The sequence below is a fragment of the Typha angustifolia genome, chromosome 11 (genome assembly GCF_048772165.1).
Source record: "Typha angustifolia cultivar Huaian chromosome 11, ASM4877216v1, whole genome shotgun sequence".
Classification (NCBI taxonomy): domain Eukaryota; kingdom Viridiplantae; phylum Streptophyta; class Magnoliopsida; order Poales; family Typhaceae; genus Typha; species Typha angustifolia.
In genome coordinates, this window is record NC_133249.1 from 13949835 (window position 1) to 13963591 (window position 13757).

The 13757-nt window shown below is 37.6% G+C and overlaps 3 protein-coding genes across 8 annotated transcripts; all 3 read left to right on the forward strand.

Annotated features, from left to right (window-relative positions):
* Nucleotides 1–414: 414 nt before the first annotated feature.
* On the forward strand, nucleotides 415–3447 carry LOC140770899 (protein DETOXIFICATION 35-like). The gene is made up of 8 exons (XM_073112224.1): nucleotides 415–810; nucleotides 937–1487; nucleotides 1619–1693; nucleotides 1814–1870; nucleotides 1956–2194; nucleotides 2294–2412; nucleotides 2653–2739; nucleotides 3101–3447. Exons 1-8 carry the CDS (start codon nucleotides 490–492, stop codon nucleotides 3173–3175), a joined length of 1524 nt encoding a protein of 507 aa, XP_072968325.1. The 5' UTR covers nucleotides 415–489; the 3' UTR covers nucleotides 3176–3447.
* An 844-nt stretch (nucleotides 3448–4291) lies between these two features.
* Nucleotides 4292–8315, forward strand: LOC140770570 (uncharacterized). Of its 6 annotated transcripts, none has more exons than XM_073111810.1 (6): nucleotides 4292–6965; nucleotides 7269–7355; nucleotides 7553–7716; nucleotides 7810–7888; nucleotides 7984–8043; nucleotides 8124–8315. In XM_073111810.1, exon 1 carries the CDS (start codon nucleotides 4699–4701, stop codon nucleotides 6892–6894), a length of 2196 nt encoding a protein of 731 aa, XP_072967911.1. In that variant the 5' UTR covers nucleotides 4292–4698; the 3' UTR covers nucleotides 6895–6965; nucleotides 7269–7355; nucleotides 7553–7716; nucleotides 7810–7888; nucleotides 7984–8043; nucleotides 8124–8315. The 6 variants fall into 6 exon arrangements, with proteins under 6 accessions (XP_072967911.1, XP_072967913.1, XP_072967912.1 ...); XM_073111812.1 differs by having other exon boundaries at nucleotides 7984–8021; XM_073111811.1 differs by having other exon boundaries at nucleotides 8002–8043.
* A 1545-nt stretch (nucleotides 8316–9860) lies between these two features.
* LOC140770834 (ubiquitin-conjugating enzyme E2 5-like) lies at nucleotides 9861–13435 on the forward strand. Its single transcript, XM_073112127.1, has 6 exons — nucleotides 9861–10018; nucleotides 10152–10231; nucleotides 10694–10808; nucleotides 10905–10957; nucleotides 11084–11212; nucleotides 13128–13435. Exons 1-6 carry the CDS (start codon nucleotides 9975–9977, stop codon nucleotides 13253–13255), a joined length of 549 nt encoding a protein of 182 aa, XP_072968228.1. The 5' UTR covers nucleotides 9861–9974; the 3' UTR covers nucleotides 13256–13435.
* The last annotated feature ends 322 nt before the right edge of the window (nucleotides 13436–13757 follow it).

The window sequence follows — 13757 nt, forward strand, 5'->3', positions numbered from 1 at the left end:
TCCTGTATGATGATCACTTCTCTAACAGCATAGACGTTTTAATATAGTTGATGAGTTAATATGATATTAAAATTAGAACTTTGACATATATATACTTTTGTTCCTACTCATAGAGAATGTAATCAGACTATCCATGGTTAGAAATTTTTTGTACCATAATAGAGTGATCGGTGTTCTTCCTTCCAACTTTGGTTTATATTCTTGATTTTGACACCACTAGAGCTATGATTTTTTAAAAGTGGACTAGCAGTAGATGTTGACATGAAAAGAAGAAAATAGAAAGAAAAGAAAACAGAAGCAAAAAAAAGGGCAGAGGGAAAAGAGGGTGACCGTTGACCGCGACCTTCTCCGCCCTTCACTCTCCATCATCCACCCAAAACAAGAAGCCCCACCAAGAAAAGAGCACCGACCCAAAAATGGCTTCCATATCCTCCTCACTCTTCGAGAACAACACGAAGGTCAACGCCGAGGAGAAGGCGAAAACGAGCCATGGCTGTAGCATTGGATAGCGAGAACGACGAGGAGACCGGGGCCTTAGTGGTGGAAGTAAAAGGAGCGAAACGAATAGACGAAGAAGAAGAGGACGTCGACGACGCACCGGTCGTGAGGAACGTTGGGGAAGCCTGGGGTGTGTTTTTGGGTGAGTCGAACCGGCTATGGGCGATCGGCGCACCGATCGCGTTCAATATAATTTGCCTCTATGGGACGAATTCGACGACCCAGATGTTCGTCGGGCATCTCGGCAACCTACAGCTGTCGGCGGTGGCTATTGGGCTCTCCGTCGTCTCCAATTTCTCCTTTGGATTCCTCGTGAGCTCTCTTCTCACCTCTGTTTCTATTTTCCATGTCTACGTTGTGTATTACTGCGGACCCAGTTGTAGGAAATTTTACAGCCGAAGATTTAGTTACTAATTACCATTTCCTTCCATTGTTAAGCTTGGCATGGGAAGCGCACTGGAGACACTATGCGGACAAGCCTTCGGCGCCGGCCACGTGGCAATGCTGGGAATCTACATGCAAAGATCCTGGATAATACTCCTGACCTCTTCGCTCCTCCTCTCTCCCCTCTACGTCTTCGCTACCCCAATCCTCAAACTCCTCGGCCAAGAAGACGACATCGCCGCCGAGGCCGGTGCGTTCACCCTCCGAATCCTCCCCCAGATGTTCGCCTTGGCCGTAAACTTCCCCACTCAAAAGTTCCTCCAGGCACAGAGCAAGGTCGCAGTGCTTGCGTGGATTGGGTTCGTTGCACTCGTAGTCCATGTAGGCTTGCTGGGTCTCTTCATCTTCGTCTTCCACTGGGGCCTCGGCGGCGCCGCGGCGGCGTACAACATGTCGTCGTGGCTGATGTCGATAGCTCAGGTGATCTACGTCGTCGGATGGTGCAAGGATGGATGGACGGGGCTTTCTTGGTCGGCGTTCAAGGAGTTGTGGGCGTTTGTCAAGTTGTCGCTCGCTTCTGCCGTGATGCTTTGCCTCGAGATCTGGTAAGTTTTGGATGATTTACGTATTTGCTACTGGGAAACGATGTAATAAAAACAACGCCCAGGAGCTGAATTATAAATACCCAAAAGTTAGGGTGTTTGTTATAAATTTCCCCGCCTCTGTTTTCTAACAGGTACATGATGGTCCTTGTGGTGCTCACTGGCCACCTTAACAACGCTGAGATTGCTGTGGATTCCATTTCCATCTGGTGAGTTCTTGCAATAATTTTTATCCAAAAAAAAAGAGTTCTTGCAACAATAGCTGCATTCTTTGCAAAGATTTAGATTAGTCTGACAAAACAAAGAACCTCTTTTTTCCTTTATTTCAGCATGAACATAAATGGCTGGGAAGGAATGCTGTTCATTGGACTCAATGCTGCCATAAGGTTGAAAGAAAACTCTACTTAACTTGGTAACGATCCATCACTACATTGAACTTAAATTTGATAGTTATTACGTTCTTCTATGCAGTGTTCGAGTCTCCAATGAGTTAGGATCTGGGCGACCAAGGGCTACAATGCATGCAGTCATTGTGGTGGTTGCCCAATCCTTAGCATTTGGGCTCCTCGCCATGGCCTTCATATTAGCATTTCGATCTCATTTTGCCATTATATTTACCAGTGACAAAGAGCTCCAGAAAGCGGTTGCAAATCTAGCACACCTCCTCGCTGTAACCATGGTGCTGAATAGCATTCAGCCTGTAATTTCAGGTAATTATTTGTTTACCACAACATCTTAATTTGTTGTTCTTGTGAGCATTAATGGTGGTAATGTGGGAACTTACTACGATCAAATTTGTCCATGAGAAGGAGTTGCTGTTGGAGGTGGATGGCAAGCTCTGGTTGCATACATAAACTTGGGTAGCTATTACATTTTTGGGCTTCCTCTGGGCTTCATTTTGGGTTATATGCTCAATTGGGGAGTGCAGGTAAACTTTGTTCTCGGATTTAAATTTCTTCCTAGATGTTTAACTAATATAGCTAAGTAAATTACCTTACTCTAGCTTGCCACAAGATTCTTATATTAATAGAAGGATGAACCCTGCAAGCTTTGCTAACTGGTCATGAAATGAAATGTTCTTGTTGATTGTCTAAAGTAATAATTGTCGAAAACTTTTTCTTTATCGATTGCGAAGAGCTTTTGTAACTGATAGATGCTATGATCTCAGGGAATTTGGGCTGGCATGCTTTGTGGAACTGCAATGCAGACAATAATTCTCCTGTATGTGGTGTGGAAAACTGACTGGAAGGCTGAGGTACATCAAATAACTAATCTGCTCTTTTTTCGCCTCTCTCTTTGTCTCTGAACTGAAAATTTTAGCAACTCAAAAGTAGCAGCACCAGCATCATAACTTACCACTACTACTTCTTTTCATCTCCATATGGTAACTATGGTCATTCTGAACTAGTTGCTGTTAGAATTAATCCATGATTAAAATGAAACTATCAGTATCTTCTTCCATTCTTTTTCTTTAAAGTTTTACTATCACAGCAAAAATCTCTTGGTGAGTTCTGATTAAATTGAAGTTCAAATATTATGCTTGACATACAGTTGCATTAAGATGGAAAATGGAGAAAATTTTTCTCACAGTTCTTATCATTTGTTCAACTTTGCAGGCAGCACAAGCTTTGGAACGTGTGAGGTTGTGGGGTGGACAAGAAGAAACCAAGCTGCCAACGCAGTCTAGTTAGCTTAAAGAGAACTTGTTTGAAGATCTAGTAGTGCAACTTAGAACAATAGATTTATCTCCTTTCTTCTCTTGAAACAGCTCGTTAGGATGTTTATCTTTTGCCCACTTAAATCTCTTTTCTTCTACTCAAATGGGTTTAATATCATTTGCATGCCTGTGGTATTGCCCAAAATGAAGAGTAGAAGTTCTTGTAATCTTGTTGACCTAATTTGCAACGGAGGAGAAGGAAGGGAGAAACTTAGATAGAGAACTAAGAAGATCAGCAGAATAGACCTTTTTGCGTATATACCCTTCAAATTTTCTTATTTGTAAATATATGAATTTTTTTTTATATAGATGCCTTTCTCATTAATTTTTAAATAACTATAAGGACAAATCTCAATAATTTAATAAAAATAAATATCCGAAATTAAGAGAGAGATGTATGAAAACTAGAAGAGTGACATTTTCATCTTTTTAATATATATTAATATTAGAAAAGGTATACATATAAATAAGCAATCTTCGAAATTCTTCATATGACCCAAAACTGATTTCTAATCATTTTTCTTCTTTTTCATATTTATTTGTTTATATCTATAATTAGTAAATTTATTTCATTTAATGAATTTTTAGATGCTCATTAGATGTTAAGCTCTTCTATAATTCTTTTTAAAGGTATAGAAATGTTTTTGATAATTAAAAAAAAAGGAGATTAATTATACTTTGATCCTCTCAAGTCAAAGTCTCAACTTTAATCCTTTCATCCATTGTCAATCCTCTAATTCTATTCATCTTTTTTCCCAAATTCCAACCTTAGATATAAATCCAGTGCTCCATAACTAATCCCATTGCTAATAATCCTTCAATAATCCCCTTAACCCATCTTTAAATCAGCATAATTATCATAGGAGTAGATATTCTAGGGGCATAATAGTTATTTCGTAGTTTTTGTTAACACTTTTAGTGGAATAGTAGAGAGTAAAAGAAAAATAAAAAATATATATAGGGGGATAAAAATGAAAATCGTCTATTCTTGAGGGGTCAAAGTATAATTAGCCCCCCAAAAAATATTAGCTCACTGGATTCTCGTAAATCCGGCCCGGCCCGGCTCAGCCCAGCTTTTCTATAGTTCCTAAAACCCTTCTTCCTCTCTGCCGCTGCCTTCTTCCTCTCCTCTGCTCTCCTCTCCTCTCCAATTTCCTTGTGGCTTCCCAGGCTCTCCGCTATTCTGATGAAGAGCTATTCCAGTCTCAAACCGGAAGCTAAGTAGTATCTCTTCCCCTGAATAACTTTAGCAACTTTTTATACGCGCCGCACTCAAACTTTGGATAAAGTCGTTCTTTTGCTCAGGAAATCTAACCCCTTAGTTACAGATTCTTGATTCTCGTGTAAGATATGGTGTAAATTTCTCATAAAGAGGCCACCTTTGGCTTTGTTCTCCTATTTATTCTTTCTGGGCTTATTCGTATAAGCTTGTTCCATGAAGTTCCATCTAGGTTTAGCCTCTTTCCGTATAATAATTAGTGGGATCAGTTCAAGTCTATGCTTAGGGTGGTCTTGGGATTGTTCCGCCAAGCTCTCGTAGGAAAAAGATGGTCTTTGAGGCTGTACTCTTTATCTTCTTCCTTATCTTTGTTGGATGACCAATATTTAAGTTCTAGACCACATGTTGAAGCTGCTACCAGTTGCCGCAATAGCAAACAGAAGTTGAATCCTTGCAGCGGTAGAATCGCGGGTCTTTATCCATTGGTTGCCGTCGTAGTGCGCACTTTGGATTGGAGCATTGCGAGGGAAATAAGCTTCAGGGAATCAGTTTACAAGCATGGTTTGTTTCATTCGTTGGAGTCGTTCGCGGTGCTCATTCAAGCATTTTCATCAGCAAGAATGAATAGAGAGATCCAATATTTGGTTGGTAGTATTGTAAATTACTGTCAGAATGCTGGTCCGGAGTTGTTTGGATTAATCTCTACTTTAGTTGATCGTTTAGATGGTGCCATGAGCTTATTGCAAGCCTATGGAGCTGCCATCCGTGCTTTTGTAGAGTCCTCAATGTTTGAAGATGCACTTGAAACTTATCAGGAAGCCAAAAAGGTTGGGTTAGAGCTGCCCTTGTGCAATTTCTTGCTGAAGTCCTTGGTGGAAAGGAAGCAAGTCAGATATGCTAGAAGTTTGTTTCATGATATGAATTACTCTGGCCCCTCGCCAAATGTCTATACATACTCGATCATGATGGATTTGTATACTGACCAAGACACATTATGTTTGAAAGAAGCTTATGAGATTCTTTGTGAAATGGAGAAGAATGGTGTAAGCCCAAATGCTGTGACATACGCCACTTACATCCGTGGACTTTGTGGTGCTGGGCATGTGGAATCTGCAAGGCACTTTCTTCAGGAGCTTCGTCAAAGAGGCCTTCCATACAATGATTACTGCTACAATGCTGTGATTCATGGTTTTTGTCAGGAGGGCCAGCTGTCCAAAGCTAGGATCATTTTGGATGAGATGAAGGGATGTGAATTTCCACCAAATTTGCATAGCTACAGCATATTAATTGATGGGTTTTGCAAGCATGGTGATGTTTCAGAAAGCTATAAGCTGCTTGTTGAAATGGTGGACAGTGGAACAATGCCTACAACAGTCAGCTATAGCTCACTCTTGCATGGGCTCTGCAGGACCGGAGAAGTGAAAACTGCATTGAAACTTTTCCATGAGCTTGAAGACAGAGGACTTGAGCATGACCAAGTTATTTACAGCATCCTTATCCATGGCTATTGTCAGCTCGGGGATCTGGAAGTTGCTCGTAACCTCTGGAATGACATGGTTCTGAAAAAATATGTTCCTGATGTTTATAACTATACTAGCATTATTTACGCCTTTTGCAAAACTAGACACTTGAAAGAAGCATTGGGGCAATTTGAACTCATGCTTGATAATGGGGTTATGCCCAACATTGTTACTTGCACCGTGATAGTTGATGGGTTCTGCAAGGAAGGACTTATTCCAGAAGCCTTTATGTTCCTAAATGAAGTACGTGATTTGGGAATTCTACCGAATCTTCATACATATGGAGTCATCATCAATAGCCTTTGCAAAGAAAGAAAGTTAGATGCTGTCTGGGAAGTTTTTTCAGATATCATAAAGAGAGGGCATCTTCCTGATGTTGTTCTTTATAGTACCCTTATAGATGGTTTTGCCAAAATGTTGAAGATGGAGGAAGCTTTAATGATGTATGACAGAATGTCAAAAGAGGGTATATCACCCAACATATTTACATATACAAGCCTCATGAATGGGCTCTGCAATGATGGTAAACTTCGTGATGCTATGAAATTATTTGAGGTAATGGTAGGAGAGGGAGTGGTGCCTGACAAAATTGTGTATACTTCTCTAATTGCCAACTACTGTAAATGTAAGAACATGAAGAAAGCTGTGGAACTATTCAGAGAAATGGAAAGGAGGGGATTATCACCTGATGCTTTTACATATACTTGCTTAATTAGTGGTTATAGCAAGTTGCTTCTGATGGATATTGCACTCTCTCTCATGGATGAAATGATAAATATTGGGCTCGCTCCTAGTGTGGTAACTTATACGACTCTCATCACTGGATATTGCAAGTTGGGAGACCGTTGTAAAATTTATGAGATGTATAAAACTATGCTCAAGGCAGGCATTTTGCCTGATACTAAGGCTTGGCTATTATTGGGTCTCGACGGTGGTGCAGAATGGAGTATTTGAGCATCCTCAGGAAGAGAGTAATGCTTCTCTTTTCTGATACTCTACATGCCTAATCCATCTCACTTAGCTAGGTAAGTCAGATATGCCTATTCCTTTACATCTCCTTTACATCTCCCAGTTAACAGAGTTACATAATTTAACATTTCTCGGCGAACATGTTAATTCATTTTGCCTTTCTACAGCATGTAAATCTGTGCCTTGGTCTCTGGCCATGAATCAAAGATTCCTCCTGGCAAGTAGGGCCAGTGATGTTTTATGCTGCACACATGACTTGCATAGTTTTTAGGGTTGGCTAAATTTTAAGGTCCATGCTTGAGTTGAAAAGGAACTGTTGGTGTTAGTGTTCTTATTGTGTTGCTCTTACTGTGAAGCAGGAAGGTGTTGGAAAGTCAGCCGGTTGAGAAACCTAGGCATCAAACTCATATTGCTTTTCTTTGATCATTAAAGCTTGCTTCCATGAGGTATTTATGCATTGTTCTTTTTCTCTTGTTAACTTGATCTATATAACTTTTGCACAAACAACCATCATCATGCATATGTTGGAAAGAGGGAAGGTCTAGGTACCTAGTGCAGCCATGTAATATTCTTTCATGCCTTTTCATGCAATATATACAACTGATTGCTATCTCTCATACATGAAACTCATGAGATCACACAGTTAGCCAAAGTTGAGGGCTAGGTGAGTTCCGCACCTCATTCACCTGGCCGGGTATATATATTCTGGAACTGGGAGTCACTACCAATGCGGATGGTAGTTCAATATGTTGTAAGATATCTTGGAAGTTGTTGAATCCTCCTTTCAGAAGTTGCCAGTGAACTCAGGTAAGTATCTCTGATGAACTAGGAGCAGAATGGTTTGTCAGGCTTATCTTGTAATGACTACTAAATTTTATATGTATTTCTCTGATTCTGCAGAATTTCGAGTTCATCTTCTGACTTTCAAAGATGAATTGGTAAAACATGAGCAGTTTACAGTCCAGAATGATTGACCCAAGTATGCCTCAATTTTTTTCGCGCTAGCTTGCTGCATTCTATCTTTCTGCCCCTCGGCATTATAATGTGGACTGTGAACTAATGAATCTTATACAGCTATATGTGTAACAACAGGATAGGATCTCAGGGTCCAGGTGCGTGCAACAACAACTTCCAGTAAATCTTATCCCCTTACTGTTTCTTTCGCATTTCTTATGTAAAATATTTTTGACAATCTTGTTTTTCCTGGATTGTAGATCTAGCTGGCCTTGCAAAATGGGAGTTGATTGATAGTTCGCCGCAGTGGTGTATCTAAATGTTTCTCCACCACGTAAGAAAAAAATGGATATCTATTTGATCTCTTCTCCTGTTCTTTCTTATTGTTCTAGCAAATTATATTGTACATCCATCATGAAGCCAAATAATGCAATGACTGGCCTCTTTAATCACACAGTATTTGATGCAAGACGTGGTGGAGAAAGATGAAATAGGAAAATAAGAAGAAAAGGAATGGGGTTTCACATCTCCACCCTAAGAAATGGTTTCACACCAAAATCCTTTAGAGAATAAATCATATAAATTTTTATTAAGTTCCAAAGAAAATATAACGGGTCTATATATAGAACTACAACGGAATTAAGCAAAAAACACCTTAAATAAATAAAAATCAGAACTAGATCCCTATAGGAGGGATCATCAACTGTCGGCACTTTCTGCGTTGATACACATGCTATCGCGTCCTATCAGTGATGTTCGCATCAGTAGTCTTTTGAGCTCTTCGGAGAAAACTTACACTTTGTTGTTCCGTTTGATTTTAAACTTATCTACTTGTATTTCAAACTTTTAACTCTCTGCAACCAAGAGTAAGTTACAACAGTTACTCAACCAAAGAAATAAAAAGACTCATTTAGAGATGGTAGAGGTGGTTCAATTATTTTGTAATTTTCTTGCTACAGAAAATAATTTTTAGAGTTAAATGCTTCAATAAGCTAAAAGAGGGTAAACTATACTTCAAAAATACTAAATATTCTACAAATAAGATGATGCATCGTTGTCTTATTGTTCACCTGCAGAATATGAATATACTTATTCTAGTATAATAACTAAATAATAACTTATCTTATTCTAATATATTAATTTAATTTTATTAATAGTATTTTATATAATATAATTTAAAATTATTAATCATACCAGTTACAGTTACGTACCCGGATCCGCTTACTATTCACGTTTTCCGACATGCAACAAAAACGTGTGACGTGTAACAGTTTCCATCTTGCAAAAGCTACCTCAAACTGCCAAAGAACACGTACAACACTACACCCAACGTTTTAATTCAAACAATAAATAAATAAATAAATAAATAAATAAATAAGATGAGTTTAATGCCGTGTGTCCACTAAATACCTTGCAAATAAAATACCAAAATCTTCACACAAGTGCTTGCTCCCCAACTGAGGATATAACATAAAGAAAGCATCATTTGAATCGAGTGGACAGTCGACACGTAGCAAGAGTTAATACCTCTAAAAAATAAAATAAAAGAATGGCCTTTTATTTTCTCAACTTCCCTTTCCCATTTTATAATAAATAAGGAGGTCGATGTAAAAAAAAGATAAATAATAATTTAAATGTTTTATTTTTTTAGTTAGTCTAAAACCATTATATGTCAATATGAAAAATAGGGAATATTTGATCAAAGATAACTCGATATCAAATAGGAATTATTTCAACTCCTGAATCCTGATTATGATTAATGGTATTAGTCTATGTGGGCAAATCTAATAGGGGAAAGAAGAGGGGTTGAAATGAAAAATAACATAAATAGGGGGGTTGAAATTGGAAATTTTCAGGAAAAAAAGAGAGGCACAGAAAGTTAGGGCATCAAGAAAACGATAGGAAATATACATTGGGGGGGTAAAACGGGAATAATATGGAATAATTTAGAGGCCCTTAGAAGGGAATTATATATTAGATTTGTATGCATTATAATTTGGTGCTTTTTTTATCTCCTCTGCAATAGAAAGAGGTCTTCAACTCCTTTGGGTCTCTTCACACCCAAATAGTTCTCAAAACTTTATTTCTCTAGAGGAGAAAAGAAGGAAGCAATGTCTTCTCCGAGTAAACGCCGCGAGATGGACATGATGAAACTGTGAATCTTGAGAAATCTCATCTGTTTTGATCTCCATAAAGATTGTCATTATTTTTTTTTTTGGGGTTCTGATCTCTAAAAAGTTGATCTTTTCTCTTTCTTTTTATTTTTATTTTTATGTTGGGATCTCAAGGATGATGAGTGATTACAAGGTGGAGACTATCAATGATGGGATGCAGGAGTTCTTTGTTGATTTCCATGGACCTAAAGAGAGTATACCACAATACCCAAATCTCCTTTCTTGTGATTTATTTTAGGATTGATGGATTGGTGCTCCTTTGTGTTTTTCACTTTGGATTTAGTTGGTTGGTGATGTTTCTTTTGCCTTCTTTGTGGATGTAGAAGATGCCTTCATAACTCCCCAATTTCTTTAGGAAATTGGTCTTCTTTAGAGCTCACTTTGTATTCTTGTAATCCACCTTGTGATAAAAATTCATCCTCGTGTTGCTTAATTGAGCAATAGGAGAACTTGATTGGATCAGTGCATCTTCTGATTCTTTGTCTAGATATTATTCCATACAGGACAGATTAGGTAGTTACCTAACAATCTATTTTTCTCCAGGTTGAGTGATAGGCTTTATTCATCTACCTTTAGATAATTTATGAATTTCTAAGTGATGGGTGTTTCTAAAATTTTGTACCTTTTTTTTTAATCTCCAAATTTGGCTGCTGCAGGTCTTTATCAAGGGGGAGTGTGGAGGATTAGAGTTGAATTGCCTGATGCATATCCTTATAAGTCTCCATCCATTGGTTTTGTTAATAAGATCTTTCATCCCAATGTTGATGAAATGTGAGTTCTTATTAGATTTGGCGGCTTGGTTTTCCATTGGGTCCTACGGTATTCCTTTGAGCAATAATTAGTTCCTTTGCCTAAATCTTTGTTCAGGTCTGGTTCAGTTTGCTTAGATGTCATCAACCAGAAATGGAGTCCAATGTTTGGTAAAAGTTTTTAACAGATATGAAATTCATTTCTTAGTTAGAGCTATGAATATTGTCTTATGTTGATTGTAATTTGGTTATCATTTTCTGATATATTTTATGGCCTTTCATGGTTGACATTTTCAGATCTTGTGAATGTCTTTGAAGTTTTTCTTCCGCAACTTCTTTTATATCCTAATCCATCTGATCCATTAAATGGTGAGGCTGCTTCATTGATGATGCGTGATAGACCAGCTTATGAACAAAAAGTCAAAGGTGACATCTTGCAACCTTTTATGTGGTTACCTTTTCTCATTTGGTTTTATACATCAATAGAGTGGAATGGCAGTCTTAATCTCTTAATTGATAATCTATGCTGGTTTTATATTGAGATGTTGCTTTGATTTTCAATGTTAAACCTTTTGCAAGTGATCATTTCCTTACACCAACATATCATCATGTATTGTTGCTGAAGTTCACTACAGAAACTGCTCTTCTTATTCTTTATTTTCTTTTTTTTTCTTTTACTAGTAATAGATGTTAATGTTGGCTTTAGATTTTTAAGATATGATATCATGCTCTCTTTCTCTGTTATATATTTCTGAAGGCACAAATTCTCCAACATATATGACTGGTTCTAAAAATGAGTGGAACTACTAAGAAATTGCAGATGCATGAAACTTAGAAGATCTTAATTTATTATTTGCTTCACCTCTGTCCTTTGTTTTTGGCTAAACCAAAAAGTGTTGGTAGTTGGTACCCTATTTCATATACAAGTTGTGCAGCTATTTAGGTCATCATCCAAAAGATCCAATCATGTGCTCGCATATTTGCAATATATGTTAATAACTATGCAAACATATTGATGGAACTCATTGGTGGGATGAAGGGCTGGTGAAATGCAAATCTTTTGGTAAAGTAAACTTTACGGTCTTGCATTCTATAGAATGATATGCAATAGACATTAGCAATTTCTTCTGAATTGTCACTTATTCGACTCCAATTTTGCTTCTCTTCTTGCTATGAACTCAAAAGACAGAATCTTCTGCTTATGTGGAAGGGCATAACAGCTTCTAGAAGATGATTGTATCTTTAGATCTGCCGCCAGGTAAAGTATGAAGTCATCAAAGCTGAGGAAATATTTCTGAAAGCTGCTTTAGAATAGGATTCTGTGTGTGTACTGTACTATATATGAAGTTCCCTGCAACTATGGATCATACTCCCTATAGGATATGAGATGGTCAGGATTTTTTTGTCATTTTACTCATTAATCTATTGATTGTTTCAAACTGTCAATAGGGCTCCTCTTATATATATTTGGCTTATAAAGAGAAATGCCATAATACTGGTGGTCCCTTCTTTATCTTTATTCCAACTCTTCTCTTTCCTGCTCATATTTCTCACTTATTGTCTTCTGATATGTGCATCAATTATAAGGTCATTTAACTTCAATTTACATTTTGGCCTAATTAATTTGAGATTGTGGCAATTTTAGATGAGCCCATTGCATTGAATTTTTCTTCTGTGATATTTCCTTTCAACATATTGTCTGATAACTAAAAAACTGTAGTTTTCCTGTCTATGACTGCTGGATGATTACTAAAGAGATTCAAGTTAAACTGATGCTTCGAGAGATGCATTTGTACAAATATAATCTCCATCAATTTTGGGTCATATTGTGTTCCGTCATTTGGGAATGATCTGTGCATTTTATTATATTTGGGTGGCCTGCGAAAGTAATGTAATTCATTGAGAAATTCGAAGGTTTTTGTACTCTATACCATTCAGTTCAACTGGAAAGTCTTAAAGTTCCAGCCTCTGTACCATTAGGAATACTATTTATTGACTTCTCCAGTCTCCTTTTCCTACTTTTCCACCATACAATTGTATAAACATTTCTTCAGGAAAGCTTCTAATAAATTATTAGCGAATAGCTCATGACACTGTCAATAATGAAAGCTGCACTTCTAAGAGTTTTTATGGGATAATCTCTACCAATGATGCAGGCAGATTGTAGAGCTATAAACATGGCTGGATCTAGAAACAGCAGAATACTCCATTGTTGGGTTATATCAGTATTTTAGCAATAAATTGTTTAAACAGATCAACAGAACATATATATTTTATGCTTGTTGTATTGATCTTTTCCTTTTCCTTCAAGTGATGTATCTCAATGTTCTTCTTCATACAGAATATTGTGAGAAATATGCAAAGCCAGAAGACATCAGCGTGCCAGCAGAAGAAAAATCAAGTGATGAGGAGCTGAGCGAGGAAGAGTACAGCGACGACGATGAGGTACACGGCAAGCCGGATCTCTAAGCTATTATAGTGATTCTCTGATCTCGCGTACATGGTGTTTCAGCTACTGGCACCAAAGTGATCTCAGCTCTACCTATCAACTTTATTTGTTACTCTGTAAATAACTTCATGTTACATTCTATGTTGCCTTGAAATTCCATCGTTTAATTGCAGCTGGTACCTATAAGACCTTCACATAAAGACTCGTTCAATTTTCACCCCCAGGAAATAATTTCAAGAAGATGTTTCAGTGCTCCGAACTATTTTTAAGGTCTTCTAGTGGTGCTTCCTACCGAGTGTTTGCGGGCTCTTTGTTGGAAATGGGGCGTTTGTTCTTTGAACCATCTCGTTTAATTTTAAAAAACATATTTAAAGTGTTTTACTGAACTTTTAGTTACAATGTTCATGTAACCTATTCGCGGTTCAAACCACCTAGCCAACCGTTAGTTTTTTCATCTAAAATTAATTGAAATATAATATTTCATTGAAGGCCTTCGAGAACTTCTAAACTGATTTAGTAACT

Coding starts and splice junctions, on each gene's coding strand:
- LOC140770899 (XM_073112224.1), top strand. CDS start 490: ATGGCTGTAGCATTGGATAGCGAGAACGACGAGGAGACCGGGGCCTTA. Junction 1,694..1,813: donor GTGGATTCCATTTCCATCTG/GTGAGTTCTTGC, acceptor CCTTTATTTCAG/CATGAACATAAATGGCTGGG. Junction 1,871..1,955: donor GGACTCAATGCTGCCATAAG/GTTGAAAGAAAA, acceptor TCTTCTATGCAG/TGTTCGAGTCTCCAATGAGT.
- LOC140770570 (XM_073111809.1), top strand. CDS start 4,699: ATGCTTAGGGTGGTCTTGGGATTGTTCCGCCAAGCTCTCGTAGGAAAA.
- LOC140770834 (XM_073112127.1), top strand. CDS start 9,975: ATGTCTTCTCCGAGTAAACGCCGCGAGATGGACATGATGAAACT. Junction 10,019..10,151: donor GAGATGGACATGATGAAACT/GTGAATCTTGAG, acceptor TGGGATCTCAAG/GATGATGAGTGATTACAAGG. Junction 10,958..11,083: donor GAAATGGAGTCCAATGTTTG/GTAAAAGTTTTT, acceptor TGACATTTTCAG/ATCTTGTGAATGTCTTTGAA.